The following is a 15,248-nucleotide window of genomic DNA, read 5'->3' as shown; positions in this document are numbered from 1 at the left end:
ATCACTCTCAATTTGTTGTATATCTTCTAACTTTATGGGTTTTTCCAAGTAAAAAAAAAAATTAAGGAATAAAATTTACCTATTTTTCCTTTATGGCTTCTCAGGTTTGTGTAATATTTCAAAAGGCCTTCCCCATGCTGACTTAAAAATAAGTCTCTTATCTTTCATTCTAGTACTTTTAGGATTTAAGTTTTTACATATAGTTTTGACCCATTTGGAATTTATTTTTGTGTATGGTGAAAGGTAGGAAACCAATTTTATTTTGCAAGCTAGTTTACTCCCCAAACCATTTATTAATGAATCCTTATCTTTCCTCCTGATTCAAAGTACCACATTTAGCCCATATTTAATGAGTACATTTTGGTCAATGTGCTTTTTCAAGTGCAGTGATGTTATACTATGTTTTAATATCTAGGAACCGTGGTTATACTACATAAGAAGTTAGAAAAGTAGCATGACAAGGCCTACTAGATAGTAAAATACTTCTTAGATATTTTAATCTAAAACATCTTTACATCTTCTTAGATCTTTTTAGATATTTTATATATTTTAGGTATTTCCTTTTGAACCTTGGAACCAGCTTTTCTATTTTCAGAGAAGAAACTCGTTAGTATTTTTATTGGGAATGCATTAAACTTAAGAATAGCATTCTAAATTATCTTTTATAATCATTTTTTAGTTGACCCGGGGTTCCAGGTAAAAATCACATCATCTTCAAATAATAAAATATTTACCTCTTCATTTCTCATGAAGAATCTTTTTTTTGTGGGGGGGGAGTAAAAAGGCAGCAGCATCATTTCTTTCTTTAAACATAATAAGATTCTTCAAATGGGCAATGGTTCAAAGTTTTGAAAGTATAAAAGTGTAAATAGGAGAAAGTCATCTTCCTCTCCCATTTTCCAGCTTTCCTCCTCACAGGCACCCAATGTTCTTTGTAGTATTTTTTATCTCTTTCTATAGATATTCCATTTGCATGCAGGCCAGCACAACTAGCCCTGAGGATGCTCCCGGTAGCAGTCTTAGAAGCCCCAGCAAAAGCTGGGCTTTAGAAAACCAAAGAGAGTCAAAGAGGAGGTCCTTTCCTGTGTCTTGTCTCCTCAGTGACTAAACAAGTAGAAAAAGAAGACATAGGCCCTGACTCCCAAGGGAGTTCCCAACCTTCTCTGGAAGAGTGTCGAAGATCTGACAGGCTTAGAAGAGCTGGGGCTCTGACTTCTACTTTTAGGACATTTATTTTTCACCAACAAATTCTACCTCCTTATCTGTTTCACACAGATGAATCCCAGACACACAAGTTCTATCTATATATATTACCAAAATAGCCACAAACATCTAGCAACTTGAAGATGATATGTTTAGAACCTAAGATTTGGAGTTGGATGTGGGCCTCCAGTTTATGGAGTCTTCTCTCCCAGAGTCTTTTAGTGTTGTTCAGGTAACATCTCTGAGGGTCTCTTGAGACCACTGGAGCAATAGGCTTAGAAGTTTCATCTCAGCTTCTCTAGCTGACAGATCCTCCCCCATTCTACTCCCTGCTCCAGCTTGGCACAAGAGATAAAATGAAAAAGGGTAACTCCTAGCAGCTGGCCCTGGAGATAGCAGTGGGGAGGGAGCAAGAGAAAAGAAACATGTAGGAGGAGTGGAAGGAAACTACTATTTACATATTCTTAAGCCAATGAAAGTACCTCCATCATTTTCTCTCAGGACAGATTCAGAGAGGCAGCACAGAGCAACAGTTCAAGATAGTCATTTCCGGTGGTCAAGTAGAGAAGGGCAGCCTGCAGCCATGGGACAGGGTGAGCCAAGCCATTTCTCCATGGGGCTTACTTGACTATCAGTAGCTCCTCCATATAACATGTTTTATTAATAGGAGTAGGGTGGTGGTAGAAGTGATTGTGGTATGACTATGGTGGAGGGTGGTTGTAGGTGCTGGTGGTAGGAGAGATAACCGTTATGTGACTCTGGTGGGAGGGCAGTAGTAGGTGGTGGTAGATGTGATGGTTGGTGGGGCTATCTTGGGGAATGGTAGTGGGTGCTGTGGTGGTGGCAGCAATGGTATGGCTATGGGTGGCAATACAGTAGGTTGTTGGTGGCAAACTGGTGGTCATAGCTGTGACAATGATGATGACAGTTAACATGGAATTATGTTCTTATCATTAACATGGATTTATGGCATCACAAGATGATTATTCTCCCTAGGTTGTGATACTTACAGGAGATAACCCTGGGGAAGCATGAGGGTGTCATTGCCTCAAAGCTAAGTGGGAGAGAAGGGGAGGATGCAGAAAGCTCAAGGGCCTCTCCATAAGTCTGTTAGTATATTTACAAGACTCACTGTAAAATAAGAACTGCCTGATAGACTGTCGTAACACTCTCAGGCCCCCCTCCTTGGAGAGTTTTCTGGCCTGCATGGTGCTGTGGGTTTGGTAAGCCTTTAGGTGAAAGAGCCAAGTATGACCTCAGGTGAGTTGGTTCTACCACCTCTGGCTCTCATTCTTCCCAACCATAAAACAGGAGAATCGGCTCAGTGATTTCAAAACCAGCTCTAAAAATTATCTGACTGTGTCTGAAGAAGAAAGGAGTAGGGATGAACAAAATTGTGGGTTTTATTAATTATTTTTTGGATAGGAACCAGAGAGGAAGGTCAACAGTGAGAGCAAGCACTGCTCTTACTAATAATAGTAGTAGTCTCATTTAATGGGACTTCCTACATGTCTGACACTGTGCTAAGTGTATTAATACATTAACTCATTTAATTTCTCCAACCTGCAGGGAAGGATGATTATTCTAAGGAAGAGGAAACTGAGGCTCAGAGTGGTTAAGTTACTTGCTTTAGGTGGCACAGCTAGTATGTAAGTTGAGACAAGGATTTGAACTTCAGTCCAACTGTGACTCTAAGGGTCTCTGCTTTTACTTAAGTTGTCACATTTACCCAGTCTCCATTATTTCTCTTTTCAACAATAGCCCTGGGGATCAAGACCTGCGACTTCCAGACAGCAAGAAACAATGAGGAGCACCACACCAAGGCCATCAGCTCCCAGCACCTCATTGTGAGGAGAGGGCAACCCTTCACCATCATCCTGCACTTCCAGGCTCCAGTCCAAGCATTTATACACACCCTGAAGAAGGTAACCCTCATTGCACAAACTGGTAAGTGGGACTCTTTGGTGGCAGGACTCGGGGGCTCCAGGACCTCCTCAAGGAACAAAGGGGCAAATGGCCCACACTGCACTTGAGCCTCAAGAAGTCCTGTCCACCTGACAGGGTTGTGGTGAAGATGAGATAACATGCCTAAAAAAAACAATGTTTATTGGAGTGCGTGGGTGGCTCAGTTGGCTAAGCCACCGACTCTTGCTTTTGGCTCAGGTCATGATCTCAGCTCCTGGGATCAAGCCTTGCACTGGGCTCCACATTCAGCGGGGAGCCCACTAGAGGATACTCTCTCTCTCCCTCTCTCTCCACCCTTCTCCCTGCTCTCTCTCTAAAATGGGTAAAATAAATATTTTTTTTAAAATAGTGTTTATTGTGATTCAGAAGTTGTTGAGCATCATTATCACTAAGAGGTTTCTTTTGACTACAATTATATCAGTTTTGTAGAAAGGCCAGAATGGAACTAATCTAGGCTTAAGATAACATTTAATTGCTGCTATTTATTGAATTTGTACTACATGTTTGATATTGGGCCAAGTGCTTCACATGCAATACCTCATTAAGATCTTACATCTGCCCTACAAAGAAGGCATACTACTACGCCCATTTTATACAGTATGAACTTTTTCTTGGTGTAGGTCCATGAGCACTGAGAACTTCTGCTCTCCCACCATGCTTTAGGCCTCCCATTACTGGATGGGTTGCTTCCATTCTCATCGAAAACCAATTCTCACGGTTCCAACTTTGTGATACTTGACTTTATTACTCTGAATTGTGACTGGAAGGTCCAAATGACCAATTCATCTCTGTGTGACTGCAGGAGAGTACCCTTCCAAGGCCAACAAGACCCAAGCCACATTCCCAATTTCCAGTTTGGGGGACCAGAAGTGGTGGAATGCAGCAGTGGAAGACAGAGATGACCAGTCCTGGAAGGTCTCTGTAACTGCACCCGCAGATGCTATCATCGGCCACTACTCACTCCTGCTACAGGTCATGGGCAAGAAGCCACTCCTCCTAGGCCAGTTCACACTGCTCTTTAACCCTTGGGCTCGAGGTGAGTTTGGACCTGAGCCAGCCTGGGCTGTACAGGGACTCAAGACATAGTAGCTGGGGCACAGCTTTGGCAGGAAGTGACCACCCCAGGCCCCAGAAGATAGTTTCCTCTAAGAAGAGCCTCAGTACTCAGTTACGGTACCTGCTCCCAGGATGAATGGCCTCTCAAACCCAGAGTCTGCATTAGTCTCACCCTTGGCAGAAGCAGCCTGTGGCTTCCCACTGAAAGCAAAGGCTTATCTCACCATCAAACCCTGGTGCTGGGTCAGGTACCTTGGTCACAGGAGCAGAGACTCCCTGAGATGAGCCTGGGAGAGCTATTATTTTGTTGTTGTTGTTATTTCATTTTTTATTTTTATTTTTTTATTTTTATTTTATTTATTTATTCATGAGACACACAGAGAGAGGCAGAGACATAGGCAGAGGGAGAAACATGCTCCTCACAGGGAGCCCAATGTGGGACTCCGTCCCCGGACCCTGGGATCACGCTCTGAGCTGAAGGCAGACTGGGAGAGCTATTCTTTATTGTGACAGTAGGGGGGCTGATAATTGGAAAGTGGTTCAGGAATGGATGCAACCCAAGGGACAGGCTTTTCTGTTTCCTCCCTGGGCTCTCATTGTCTGCATCCAGGATAAATCCAGATTTTGTGAGACCTGAGGTTTATTTATACAATTTGGGGGACACTCTTTAAGACAATGAATACAAAAGCTTGAATAGCTCAAGTCGAAAAGGTCTGTGCTAGGGAAGGGCTTCAGCTTGATCAGCTCCACAGTCAATCTGCCCTGTTTGATTGTCTCTGCTTCTCTTCAGTTGTACATTCTGTTCTTACTACAGGCTGCTGGGTCCTCTCCACGTTGACCTGTCTAAATATTCAACTAGCAAATTAAACAACTAGTGTCTTGTAGCTCAGTAGACTAAGGGTGGGCTTTCCTGAGGTCTGGTGACCTTCCGCAGCCCAACCAGTGGCCACCTCTGGCAAAGCTCAGCCTTGGCTGTTGGGGCTATTTCATCTAGAAAAGATCATTAGACATGGTTGACAGGCCCCGAACACAAGGAGGGCATCTCCTCTTCCTTCCCATTCTAAAGGTTGAGTCTGTGTTTACTTTGTAAATCTGCCACACAGCACCTTACCCCTTAATCCTTGGCACTTCTTGAAGCATTGCTTGGGGGAATGGAAAACAATTTTGACCAGCTTTCCTGTCCTTGCTATCCCAAACAACAAGAGCAGAGCCTTTTTCTTTCAGGAGTTTTCACTGCCAGCCTGAAGGGCCCTCATTATAAGGCAGAGCTGGAAGACAAAAGGAAACATAGGGAAGCAAAAGAAATCTTCCCGGGTTCCTCCAGCCAGTCCCTGACTCTCCTCCTATGTGGCATCTGAAACCCAGTGGGTTCCCTCTCTCCACTTTTCTTGCTGACGGTGGAGTTCTCCAATCCCCCTTCCTTCAGATAGCCCTTCTTATCCTGCGTTCAGGCTCTTATTTCTTGATCCAAGGGGATAAGCAGGTAGAGTAACAGATGGGAACCAGTGCCCATTCAGGTGCACCTGCCCCACGTAGGTACATGTGGAGTCAGGGCCCCTTCAGCTGGGGGAGGACCCATGGCTCTTGACATACCTCCCTCCAAAGTTGAGGCTGTAATGTACCTGCTTTGCTGACACCAAGCCCACATCCAGAGCGAGGCCCTCATGGCCAAAGCAAAGACACAGCAAAGATTGTTCTGAGACCATGCTCAGTTCAGTGAGAACTCTTAGTCCTGCCTCTATACTTGGTGACCTGCCTAGGAAGGCCTCTCTATGTGAGTCCATATGGAGATCTCTGTGTGCGCAGGGGTGAGTTATTGGCTCTGCTTATCTGGAAGGTGATTAAGAGACTTTCGGATTATCTGAGACTCAGTCCTATTTTAGCATACTTGGAGATGAGACTCTTGGATTTGAGAGGAAATTTTACATCCTCTAATGAAAATCCTATTCATAAACAGAGAACTTTATAAAAGGGTGCCACATCCCAGGGGGGAATCCACAGGTGATGCTACCTGTGCCCTGATAAGGTACCTCCCAGAGCGCTGCAGAGCCTGGGGCCAAGCACCTCAGTTCAAAATTATTTCATAGAGAGTACTCAAAATGGAGGGACAGGAGTCAAAGGCTCCTCAGGCACATGGTTCTGTGATTTTAGCCCTCAGTTTCTTCAGGGCTTCCTGATTTTTAATATCCTATCCCTCTGTTGTTTGGGGTACCCTCATCCCAGCAGATGGCTGGAGGGATAATCTGGAAAGTCTTTTCTCTTATTAGTCCCCAGGAACAAACCTAAGCACCCTCCTCCCCTCCCCCACCCAGCAACAGGTGCAGTGTGAGACACTTGGTAAACAGTGCAGGTCCCCCTACTACTCCCAGCTTCCTAGAGGTCCTCCTTAAAGCCCACCACCCTCCTCATGAACCCCAGCCCAACCCTTTGAAGAAGGTAGCAGGAGAGGCATGAGAGACTGTGGAAGTCTTCGACCCACTCAGGCGCCACCAGGGCTTCCCCTCCAGCTTCTACTTCACCCAGCTTCACTGTGCCCTCTCACCCTATCTTACCAGACGTTCCTCTTCCCTTCTGCTCACCATGTCGATCTATGTTTGATCGGGTTTTTTTCTGAAACACTATTTTTTTAACACTTAATTTTTAAGTAATCTTTACACCCAACGTGGAGCTCAAACTTACAACCCCAAGATTAAGAGTTGCATGCTCTACTGACTGAGCCAGCCAGGTACCCTGAAACACTATTTTTAAATTGAATTTATGAGACATAACAGGCCCACTGGAAAGTTCCCTAGACTGCTGCCAAATTCTCTTGGGCCAAAAGCACTCTGGTGGGTTTTTGGGAACCAGTAGGCTTTTTAAGGTTGGCTTGTTCCTGTCCATTTGGCTGACCATGAAAGCCACCTTGGCTAACCCAGGGACTCTGACCCCTTTACCCACTCTGCACCAGAGAAGAGTCTGGGTCCCAGTGGGGTCAGTGAAAAAAGGGAGTTCTTCCCCAGTCTTTATCAGGCCCAAAGCTGAAGGGAAGGAAGGCCTGCATCCAAACCTGAGCTGGGAAGGGAGGGCAGAGCCCTAGATGCAGAGGGTGGGCCTAGCATCCCACTGGCCCTTATCCCTGCCTGCTTTTCACCAGAGGATGCCGTGTTCCTGAAGAAGGAGTCTCAACGCAGGGAGTACGTGTTGAACCAGCATGGCCTCATCTACCTGGGTACAGCTGACTGCTTCCAGGCAGAGCCCTGGGACTTTGGCCAGGTATGGGGACCTTTGGGGAAGGACAGGGGCCAGTGATTGCCCCATAACCCTCAGTGTTCAGTCCAGACAGAACTGGCAGGTCCAAAAGGCTATAGGTTATGAGGTCATTTCTTTTTTTCTTTTTTAAAGATTCATGCCATAAGTTTATTTATAAACATATTGAATTCAAGAGTTTGATCCATTTTTCAAAGAGATTGCACCTCTTAAAATGTTCCCTCCCCTCCACATCTGTTTAATGGCTTAATTAAAACACCTTTATTTCTTAAGCAGTTAGAAGAACACAGGTCACCTTGGCTACTGTACAGAGTATCTGTCCCACCTTTTGGGTTGCCTGATGGCTTTCTTCCTGAAACTTACTAATAAATAAGCAAATCCAGATCCGAAGTACATAGTCATCAAAATCAGTAACTTCCACTTGTTTTCTGCTGAAAATGACAAATTCCTCTTTGGGCCCTCCTCACAGTGGCTCCTACAGACCACAGAGGTTGTGAACCTCCAAATGCCCATCCCAACATAGCACTGTTGGGAGTTCTGCGAAAGGCACAGAGACCCAAGATGGAAGAAATGGTGGGACCACACCAAATCCTCCTGTTTTCACAATCTTGCTGCCTGGTGTGTCAGAGAGGCTTCTTTTGGCAATTACAGCCACGTGGTGCCTCTCTTTCCTCAAGGCCATGTCAAACCATCCTTCATAGCTTCGAGTCATCTTCCTAAAGACCATGGCACATCAACCCTCTGTTAAGTTCCCACCATCTACAGAATAAAAACTAAATTCCCTGGCTTGGCACCTAAGGCCCTTCATAGCCAGGCCACTGTATTCCTTTCCTCAAAAGCCACCCACCTCCAGCTTCAAGCCATCCCCTGAACAAACAGGCTGAATATGCCTAGAATACCTTCCCTCCTATATCACCCCAGAAAATTCCTACCCATCTTTGATGACCATCAGAATGTTTTCCCCAGCCCCCAAAGGTAAGAGTGACTCCACTATGCCCTCTGCTTTGGGTTGCCATTTCTTCTAGAGCCCCGGCCATGTTGCTGAGATCTGTAGTCTAAGTGCCTACATGTCCCTCTCTGCTCCTAAACTGAGGGTTCCTCAAGAGCAAGAGCTGCCTTGGTCTCCTCCCCATGTGGGTCAGTGCTGGCAGGAGCAGTAAGAGCACACCAAATGGGAAACAATAGATATGAAACAATACAGCTTTGGTCGTCAAGGACTGATGCCCTGTCTCCCTGTCGGGAAAGTCAGACAACAGAACAGGCAAAGGATGGGACTGCCTGGACACAGGGACCAGGGGGCATGGTGGAAGGAAGGGAAAAGCCAGAACTGCCATGGGAGATAAGAAGGCAGGAAGGAGTGGAATCTGAGTCTGGGAGAAGGATGAGGTGATGGTGGGTTATAAGTACCCAACCTAGAGGCCTTTCATCACGGTCCTGTGTGGTCCTTACAGTTTGAGTGTGGTGTCATCAACCTCAGCCTGGGCTTACTGAACTTGGACAAGCAGGTGGAGAAGTGGGGCAACCCCGTGCATGTGGCCCACATTTTGGGCGCTTTGGTGAGTGAGGTAGGGAGGGAGGGGAGGCCGGAGTGGGGAGGAGATGAGACAGGAGCCCTTGCCAGAGCAGGTCACATTTATGGCCCTGGAAATCTTCAAATCACAAATGGTCCCTTCTCCCAGGGTATGGGGGTCAGTTCCTGGACAAAGTCTGAAGGAGGAGGGAGGATGATAGCATCCACAAGGGAGATAACACCAAAGGGAAGTGTCATCCCTTGGGACACAAGCCAGGAGGACTAAAACTGGCTTGGATTTCCTCAGGGCACTCTTCTTTCCTTTGCCTAATCCCATCAGCCCAACCTGCAGGCTTAGGTCCAGGGGAAAGAGAGGGTGCAGCCTATCTTACCCAGTGTTTGCTCAAGTGGCCAAAGGGGCTTGTTTCATTTCTAAATTATTCCTAAGAACATACAGACTGGGAAGGTAGTTTGGCACTTCCCACTGTTCTTTAATGTCCTTTCAGAGGAATAATGAATTCCCCATTTCTGCTGATGCCTCTGGACTCCCCTCTGAAGAGGTGGAGAGGGACCAGGTCAACCTGTGAGGAGGAGGAAGCTTGGGATAAGTGGGCCTTGAGGCCTCAAGTGCAAATGACCTCAAAGGAATCAGGGTCAGGCAAGTGAAGGAGCAGTGAAACTAGCCTCCAATGAGAGGCAGCTCTCTTGCCCCTCTTCTGATGTGAACTCTGTTTGCCATTGTAGTCCACAAACCCCAGCTTCCAGAGGACTAGATAAAAAGGAGCATTTCCCAGATCCCACTCCTAGAGTTTATAATCCAGTGGGTAGGGTGAAGTCCAGGAATATCCAGAAGATTCTAAGCCCTCCTTACACACTCCGCCACCCCGAGGCTATTCTGTCCTGGGCCCCACATAACATCCATACCTTTCCACAAACAGCTGCATGGTCTCAAGGAGAAGAGTGTCCTGCCCACTCCACGGACCGACACCACCCAGGAAGGGGTCTTGCTGTACAAACGCCGGGGCAGTGTGCCCATCCTGCGGCAGTGGATCACAGGCCAAGGGCGACCTGTGTATGATAGTCAGGCCTGGGTGTTTGCCGCAGTTGCTTGCACAGGTACAGAGCTGGCTTGCCTACCGCACCCACAGGTCACCTTGGCTACTGTACTTGCCTTCTGGGTTGCCCCGTGGCTTTCTCCCTGAAACTTCCCCTGCCCTAGCCCCAGTAGAGCAAGCCCCAGGCCTCTGTCATATATTCTGTAAGCCCGCCCTGCTGTATATGCTGCCTGCTGTGTAAAATTTTTGTACCTCATTTCTCGGCCTTTCTGCATCTCGTGCCTATGTCAGTCCTCCCTTCCTGGGTCCCAGTCCCTTCTTCTTTCCACAGTGTCAGGTGGCATTTAAGACCATGCCAGCCCAGAGGAGACACTGAAAACACTAGCTATACATACCCAGGCCTCTCTGGCACCCCCTGACTCTGGCCTCTCCCTTGCAGTGCTGCGATGCCTGGGAATCCCTGCCCGCGTCATTACCACATTTACGTCAGCCCAGGGAACTGGTGGACACCTGTTTGTAGATGAATACTACAATGAGGAGGCCCTTCAGAATGGAGAAGGCCCAAGAGGCAGAATCTGGTGAGAAGCCCAAAGAGAATGAGGTCCCAGACATGGAAAGACTCCAAGCCCACATGGTAGAACCTCATGGCAAGCCCCACACACCCTGAGGGACCCCAGCAGAGCGGAGGCCTCCAAACTCTTGTAGGCAGGATGTTGCTGGTCAGTCTTCAGCTCTTCAGGACTACTTTTTCCCTGCTTGAATTATTTACTTTGGTACCTTCAGGATCTTCCAGACTTCCACAGAATGCTGGATGACCCGGCCTGATTTGCCCCAAGGTTATGACGGATGGCAGATTCTGTACCCAAGAGTTTCCAGTGGAGGAGGAGGTAAAGCCTGGGGGTAGGCCCAGTACCATCCTGGGCTGCGCAAAGCTGCACAAGCTGAAGGAGTCCCTCAGAAACAGGGGCAGTAGGAGGTCTAAAGGGGGTCTGCCTCCCCTAAAACAGGAGAAGTGGAAGGAATGATAGCATCCAGCAGAAGCCAGTGGGCTCAAGGGAACAAAGGTGTTAGCCATCTAGGCCCAAGGCCCTGGGGAGACTCACCCTATCTTAGAGCAACAGGTGAGGGAGCAGAGTCTCAATGAAGGGTAAAAGGTCTATAGATAGCTGGTGGATGTGCTGGGTTAGGGGCTTGTAGGGTAGAATTTCTAAAGTTCTGGATATGGATAAAGGGAGTATCAGAATACTCTCAAGCTCAGAGAAGGAATCTTCAGGAGCCATAAAAAGGATTGTTCTTCCTTTCTCAGCAGCAGAACAATAAAAGGGCCTGCACATAGTAAGTGTTCAATAAAGGTGACCTATTCCCATCATATCCATAGTAGAGCTGGCTAAGGAACTCTGGTGTACTCTGTTCCTCTGAGGCTCTACCTGCCCACTTTCTGAAAGGGCTCCCGCCACAGGCCATGACCAAAAAGTGCTGTCTCTAAATAACTGTGAATTTCACCACTGCAATGCCCTTTCAGAAACTCTGCCTAGTGCCGACCCCTGACCTTGATCTCAGGGAGGGAAAATAGGATATAGGATGGGGACTGAGGTTATGAAGCTCTGACTCAGGGAGAGATCTAGTCATGGTTCCTCTTGCTCACTGACCTTTTTCTCCCTCAGTCCTGGAGTCCTGTGATCTGGCCCCTGTCAGAGCAGTAAAGGAGGGGACACTAGGGCTGACTCCTGCAGTATCAGACCTTTTTGCCGCAGTAAATGCCTCATGCATGGTCTGGAAGTGTCGTGAGGATGGCGCGCTGGAGCTGACCAACTCCAACACTAAGTATGTTGGCAACAACATTAGCACCAAGGGTGTGGACAGTGACCGCTGTGAGGACATCACTCAGAACTACAAGTATCCTGAAGGTACTGGGCAGGGGAAGGGCCCCAGGCTTCTCAGCACTGAAATGCCAATAGAGGGAAAGGGATGGGCCAGAAAGATGCAGGCCAGAGTCACTGTCTTCTTTTCATCATATAAAATAGGGTTTGTTTGTTTTTTTATTTTTTTTTTTTTTGTTTTGTTTTTTTTTTTTTTTTTTTTTTTTTTTTTTTTTTTTTTTTTTTTTTTTTTTTTTTTTTTTTTTTTTTTTTTTTTTTTTTGTTTTTGTTTTTTTTTTTTTTTTTTTGTGTTTGTTTTTTTAAACCCCATTTGACACTATTGACATTTTGGGCCAGATAACTCTTCATTGTAGGGGGGCTATGCGTCATAGGCTGATTAGCAGCATTCCCAGCCTGCATCCACTCGATGCCAGCACCACACCACTATGGGTTGTGACAACCAAAAAGGTCTCCAGGTCTTTCCAAATACCACCTGGGGAGCTAAATTGCCCCCAGTTGAAAACCACTACTATAAAACAACACACTTAATACCAAGCCCAGCTTCCAGAAGACGTTCTCCTCTCTCCTTCTCACCTTCTCTTCCAGCACCCCAAATCTGTTGCTTCCTCCATTTGGTTAAAGGCACCACTGTTACCTATTTGTTCAAACAAGAAGGCTTGCACCTGTCTCAACTCTCCTTCCTTCACTGCCCCACATTACTCCCACCTCTATTTCCTCATCTCCTTCGACACTGCCTATAGACAATTCAGGGCCTCAACATCTCATCTGCAACATGATGCCCTCCTAACGGGACCTCCTGGATCCAGTTTCTCCATTATTGTTCCCTTTCCAGTTTAGTTTCCAGAGTGAGCTTTCTAAAACACAGAATAATTATGTTACTCCCCTGCTCTAGAATATTCTATGGCCCCCACTGCCCTTGGAATAAGTCAACTCCTTCACTTAGGAAGATGTGAGTCCCTGCAGACCTGTCCTCAGAGTCAGTATGATTTGTCCAGAAGCTTGGTCTCCCACCATTCAAGGGGCAAATGCATAGCACTTGAAGAACTTGGTCCTTGCGTGACTTGAAAGAGATGCTGTATCTGTAGTGGATCTGCCCAATGCAGACTTTAAAAAAATTTTTTTAAATTTAAATTCCAGTTAGTCAACATACAGTGTAACATTAGTTTCATGTGTACAATATAGTGATTCAGCACTTCCACACATTACCTGGTGCACATCATGACAAGTATACTCCTTAATCCCCATCACCCATTTCATCCATCCTCCCACCTGCTTTCCCTCTGGTAACCATCTATTTGTTCTCTATAGTTAAGAGTCTGTTACTTGGTTTGCTTCTCTCTCTCCCCCCTCTTTGTTCATTTATTTTGTTTCTTAAATTCCACATATGAGTGAAGTTGTATGGTATTTGCCTTTCTCCAACTGACTTATTTCACTTAGTATTATACTCTCCATCCATGCCATTGCAAATGGCAAGATTTCATTCTTTTTTATGGGTGAATAACATACGTGTGTGTGTGTGTGTGTGCACGTGTATACATTACATCTTTATCCATTCATCAGTTGATAGATGCTTGAGCTGCTCCCATAATTTGCTGAGTTGTAGAAGATGCTGCTAAAAACATCAGGGTGCATGTATCCGTTTGAATTAGTATTTTTGTATTCTTTGGGGAAGTACCTACTAGTGCAATTGCTGGATTTCAGAGTAGTTTTACTTTTCACTTTTTGAAGAACCTGCATACTGTTTTCCACAGTAGCTGCACCAGTTTGCATTCCCACCAATAGTTCAAGAGTGTTCCCCTTTTTCCACTTCCTCACCCAAACCTGCTGTTTGTGTTGCTGATTTTAGCCATTCTGACAGATGCACAGTGATATCTCATTGTAGTTTTAATTTGCATTTCTCCAATGATAAGTGATTTGAGCATCTTTTCATGTGTCTGTTGGCCATCTGTATGTCTTCTTAGGAAAAAAGTCATGTCTTCTGCCCATTTTTAAATTGGACTATTCATTTTGGGGATGGTGAGTTTTATAAGTTCTTTGTTTTGGATACTACCTTTTATTAGACATGTCATTTGCAAATATCTTCTCCCATTCCATAGGTTGCCTTTTAATTTTGTTGTTTGTTTCCTTGCAGAAGCTTTTTATTTCAATGTAATCCCCATAGTTTATGTTTGCTTTTCTCTTGCCTCAGGAGACATGTCTGGAAAGAAGTTGCTCTGGCTGGTATCAAAGAAGCTATTGCCTATGTTCTAGGATTTTTATGCTTTCAGGTTTCACATTAGGACAGATTTTTTTTTTAGGCTAAATGTGGCCTTAGAGGTTTGTAAAACTCTTGTGACTTTAGAATTTGAGTAGCAGTGGGTAGATGAATCTTAATTTTGGACTTTTATTAGAAGGGTCTATACCCTCTGGATAAGAGGCCTGCTTTATTTCCTCCATTGCAGGATCTCCTCAAGAAAAAGAGGTGTTGGAGAAAGTCCAGGATGAGAGAATGGGACATAAAAAAGACAGTGGCATCCATCCTCCTAGTCTCAAGACCGCTGAGACTCTGTACATGTTTTTGGAAGCACCCAGCTCCCTATACCTGGGCGGGAATGCCCAGTTCTCAGTGAACTTAGTTAACCCCAGTGACCAGGAGAAGGCAGTACAGCTGGCAATTGGTGTACAAGCGATATACTACAATGGCATCCTTGCTGCTGAGCTCTGGAAAAAGAAGCTGTCCTCTATGCTTGATGCCTACATGGGTAATTGTATGGCCCTGCCAGACAACCCCAACCCCTTGCTGCCACACTGGGAGGCAGCAGCCATGGGGCACCTTGAAGGTCTGAAGATATGGTTTCTAGCCTCTGGTGTGCCCTCTGTTTCTTCATCATTCAACACATATTTATTGAGCTTCATATAGAAAAAAGCCTCCACAATTCCAACTGCAGTCAGATAGGTAAATGCACTATAGAAGCAGGAAAAGAATTGTTTGATAAAGTAAACAGAGCACAATGGCAGGGGAGCATCTCACCCAGGCTGGAGCAGACTACTCCCAGGTAAAGCAGACTGCACTGTCTCTGAAAGGATGAGTAGGAAGGGCAGTGACAGATAGAAAAGTGAGTCACAAATATTCAAGGCAGAAGGAACAACAGGTGCACAGGTTCTTCCTCCTCCCCCAAATTCCTACTTAATTGGTCTGGGATGGGGTACAGGAATTGGTACTTTTTAAAAACTCCCTATATTATCCTAGGGTTGAAAGTTCCTGAACTAAAGCAGTTGTTCTCAAACTTTGCTGCTTATCAGAATTGCATTGGGAAGTGTACCAGAATTGGGGAAATTTGATGATCAGCCTGC

At 45.8% G+C, this 15,248-nt stretch overlaps 1 protein-coding gene across 1 annotated transcript in view; it reads left to right on the top strand.

Annotated features, from left to right (window-relative positions):
- Positions 1–1,671: 1,671 nt before the first annotated feature.
- Positions 1,672–15,248, top strand: part of EPB42 (erythrocyte membrane protein band 4.2) — a 19,703-nt gene continuing 6,126 nt past the window's right edge. The window contains exons 1-10 of the mRNA XM_038580205.1: positions 1,672–1,796; positions 2,965–3,150; positions 3,971–4,204; positions 7,358–7,476; positions 8,922–9,026; positions 9,919–10,096; positions 10,475–10,613; positions 10,819–10,922; positions 11,700–11,942; positions 14,357–14,656. Of these exons, the coding sequence (XP_038436133.1) occupies positions 1,676–1,796; positions 2,965–3,150; positions 3,971–4,204; positions 7,358–7,476; positions 8,922–9,026; positions 9,919–10,096; positions 10,475–10,613; positions 10,819–10,922; positions 11,700–11,942; positions 14,357–14,656 (1,729 nt within the window). The 5' untranslated portion in view covers positions 1,672–1,675. The remainder of the gene's footprint in view (positions 1,797–2,964; positions 3,151–3,970; positions 4,205–7,357; positions 7,477–8,921; positions 9,027–9,918; positions 10,097–10,474; positions 10,614–10,818; positions 10,923–11,699; positions 11,943–14,356; positions 14,657–15,248) is intronic.

The sequence above is a fragment of the Canis lupus genome, chromosome 30, assembly GCF_011100685.1.
Source record: "Canis lupus familiaris isolate Mischka breed German Shepherd chromosome 30, alternate assembly UU_Cfam_GSD_1.0, whole genome shotgun sequence".
Taxonomy (NCBI): Eukaryota; Metazoa; Chordata; class Mammalia; order Carnivora; family Canidae; genus Canis; species Canis lupus.
This window is presented reverse-complemented; position numbering and strand designations above follow the sequence as displayed.